We start from the raw sequence: 3,422 nt of genomic DNA on the forward strand, positions 1-3,422 counted from the left end.
GACTCAGACCAGGGACCAACTTAAAACTAAGGGGTGCCTCTGGCTTGGGGGCGGGGTTATAAGGAGAGTGGACCCAGTGCATCCTGGGAGCTAAAAGCTTTAACTTGCGTGGTGCCCGGATTTGGTTCCCAAGTTCAACCCTGTGGACACCTTTAGAAGAAATGTATTTAGCTGCTAATCTCTTTGCTTTTGAGTAAAAATGAATAATGATTCTCCCATTTCTGACCCGTCACCACTGTAAGCAGCTAAGCGCACACTGCGTGCTGTATGTAATGTATATGGCGGGTACGCAATCCCTACAGCGCCACCTACGTAGGGCCACGGCGCTTGCGCACTCTGCCGTTCGCGTCCCGCGCATGCGCACTACCTGCCGTTTATGAGCATCGCGCCTGCGCACTGTCTAATATGAAGCCGCTGGAGTCTACACCCAGCTACATACCTGCAAGCCCCGTTACCGGATGTGCAGGCCAGCTACCCCCTTTTCCGATACCGGAAGTGTCAGCAGCCTGGCCGGGTGACTCAACGACTCCAGCCATGGGGAAAAAGAAAAAGAAGAGGGTATTTCACAAGAAAAATGCCAAGTTGTATACCTGCTCGTTTTGCTGTATTAGCTGTTGGACAGCCGCACAGCTGAACAATCACGTGTTGGCTAATGGACACAAAATGACCCTCATGAATATCTGTCCGTCAATGATCCCTCTCATACCCAGCTTTCAGCACTTCCTGGACACATACATGGAGGATGAGCCCATACTGGGCTTGGAGTATATTGAGGAAATCCCAGGGGAGAGGTACAGGTACATTTGTCACCTCTGCGATGTAGAAACCGACAGGCACTATGTGATCGGCCACGTAACGGCATTATTTCATACCAAGCAGTATCTGGAGAAGCACCATCCCGAGATGTCGGCTTACATTGACAAGTTTAAAGATAAGGGTACTAAGATGAAAACCATGCAGAGATCGGTAGCCGAAATTATCTATCTGCACGGCAGGCAGAAAATTAAAGAAACAAACCCGTACACCCTAGATGTAGATCCCAACACGCCGTCAGAGCCACTGGATAGAGAAGACACCGTAGAGGGTATGAGTTTTCTGCAATGTAAAGATCCTGGTGGATTTATGACTTACTTGAGAGACTTTAATATACTGAATGATGAGGACGCCGAGTATGTGAATAACATCACTCGGAATTGTACTAAAGCGCTGCTGAAGTTTCATGAGGAGCAGGCAAAGGCGGCGGGGTGGAAGAGGTTCCGCTGCAGCAGTCACCCGGCTCCGGCCCATACAGGCGGGGCTGATCTAGAGCGAGGTCCAGAGATTCTGGATAAATCGGTTCCTTCAGCGTCAGAGGGTGCTGACAGCTCCAGCCTACAATCGAAATAAAGGTGACGCCATGGAGGTCTCCTTCAGCAGCATCAAAAAATATGGAGGCCTCCGACATCAGCAGCGCTTTCCATTTCAAATCCTGCATTTAAAGGGATTGATATACCAAATGTGATCCGAGACTTACAGGAAACTGGGAGACTTAAACATATAAGATGCTTTAAAGTTTAAGATTCTCTCATTATTATTTCAGTTAAGTTTTCTTTTTATATTTGGGTTTAATAAATATTTTAATTCAGGTTGGGATATCCAAGATGCTGTATTTTCAGGTTGTTTTTTTTTTTTAGCTAATCTGTTTGGCGTTACAAAGTTCTGATCACGTCCAATGACTGGTCACATTTACAGTCAGCTTTTTCATAATACTGTTTGTTATTGCTTAAATAAACTAATGCAAGATAACTGTTGCCAGTAATGCTGAACCTTACAGTTCCACAAGAGCTGGAGAACTGTCAATTTGTCTATAAATTGCTGTAAATTTAAAGTATACAAAATTAAATGATATACTAACATAACAAAAGGTCAGTGTTGTATAAAACTGGGTACAAACCTTCTGAAATTTAGACCCAACCATTCAGCGCAGCAATACATCGCATCTGCCGTACACAGTGCGACGGCGCGATGAGTTGTTACATGTTGCATGTAACAACACTGCGTTGGCCGTGGAACCGTCCCATTGGATGTGCTGCACATCCAATGGGACGATTGGATGGCGGTGGCAGTGAATGACTGATTGGACATACACACTATACGATGATCGTGTGATGTACAGTCATGTGCATAAATATTGGGACATTGACAGAATTTTCATATTTTGGCCTCTATTCACCACCACAATGGCTTTGAAATGAAACAAACAAGATGTGCTTTAACTGCAGACTTTCTGATTTAATTTGAGGGTAATTACATCCAAATCAGGTGAACGGTGTAGGAATTACAACGGTTTCTATATGTGCCTTCCACTTTTTAAGGGGCCAAAAGTAATGGGACTATCAACTCAAAAGCTATTTCATGGACAGGTGTGGGCTATTCCCTCGTTATTTCATTATCAATTAAGCAGGTAAAAGGTCTGGAGTTGATTCTAGATGTGACATTTGCATTTGGAATCAGTTGCTGTCGACTCTCAATATGAGATCCAAAGAGATGTCACTATCAGTGAAGCAAGCCATCATTAGGCTGAAAAATTAAAACAAACCCATCAGAGAGATAGCAAAAACATTAGGTGTATCCAAATCAGCAACACCAAAAGACCCGGAAGACCACGGAAAACAACTGTGGTGGATGACAGAAGAATTATTTCCCTGGTGAAAAAAAAACCCTTCACAACAGTTGGCCAAATCAAGAACACTCTCCAGGAGGTAGGTGTATATGTGTCAAAGTCAACAATCAAGAGAAGACTTCACAAGAGTGAATATAGAGGGTTCACCACAAGATGTAAACCATTAGTGAGCAACAAAAACAGGAAGACCAGATTAGAGTTTGCCAAACAACATCTAAAAAAGCCATTACAGTTCTGGAACAACATCCTATGGACAGATGAGACAAAGATCAACTTGTACCAGAGTGATGGGAAGAGAAGAGTATGGAGAAGGAAAGGAACTGCTCATGATCCAAAACATACCACCTCATCAGTGAAGCATGGTGTTGATGTAGTGTCATGGCGTGGGCATGTATGACTGCCAATGGAACTGGTTCCCTTGTATTTATTGATGATGTGACTGCTGACAAAAGCAGCAGAATGAATTCTGAAGTGTTTCGGGCAATATTATATGCTCATATTCAGTCAAATGCTTCAGAACTCATTGGACCAGCGTCTGGTGATATCTATGCGTTCCAGACTTCAGGCTGTAATTGTCTGCAAAGGATTTGCAACAAAGTATTAAAAAGTGAAAGTTAGATTTAGGATTGTTTAGTTTGTCCCATTACTTTTGGCCCCTTAAAAAGTGGGAGGCACATATAGAAACCGTTGTAATTCCTACACTGTTCACCTGATTTGGATGTAATTACCCTCAAATTAAATCTGAAAGTCTGCAGTTAAA

General features: G+C 43.4%; 1 protein-coding gene across 1 annotated transcript; it reads left to right on the plus strand.

The window, feature by feature from the left end:
• Positions 1-390: 390 nt before the first annotated feature.
• LOC148502797 (uncharacterized) lies at positions 391-1,785 on the plus strand. The gene has a single exon (XM_088449358.1). The coding sequence runs from the start codon at positions 406-408 to the stop codon at positions 1,384-1,386; it is 981 nt and encodes a 326-aa protein (XP_088305484.1). The 5' UTR covers positions 391-405; the 3' UTR covers positions 1,387-1,785.
• Positions 1,786-3,422: the final 1,637 nt, after the last annotated feature.

This window comes from Taudactylus pleione, unplaced genomic scaffold (assembly GCF_031769625.1).
Source record: "Taudactylus pleione unplaced genomic scaffold, aTauple2 ptg000483l, whole genome shotgun sequence".
NCBI classification, from domain to species: Eukaryota; Metazoa; Chordata; class Amphibia; order Anura; family Myobatrachidae; genus Taudactylus; species Taudactylus pleione.

What these genes read in the sequence shown, in the direction of transcription:
- LOC148502797 (XM_088449358.1), top strand. Translation starts at nt 406, where the DNA reads ATGAAGCCGCTGGAGTCTACACCCAGCTACATACCTGCAAGCCCCGTT.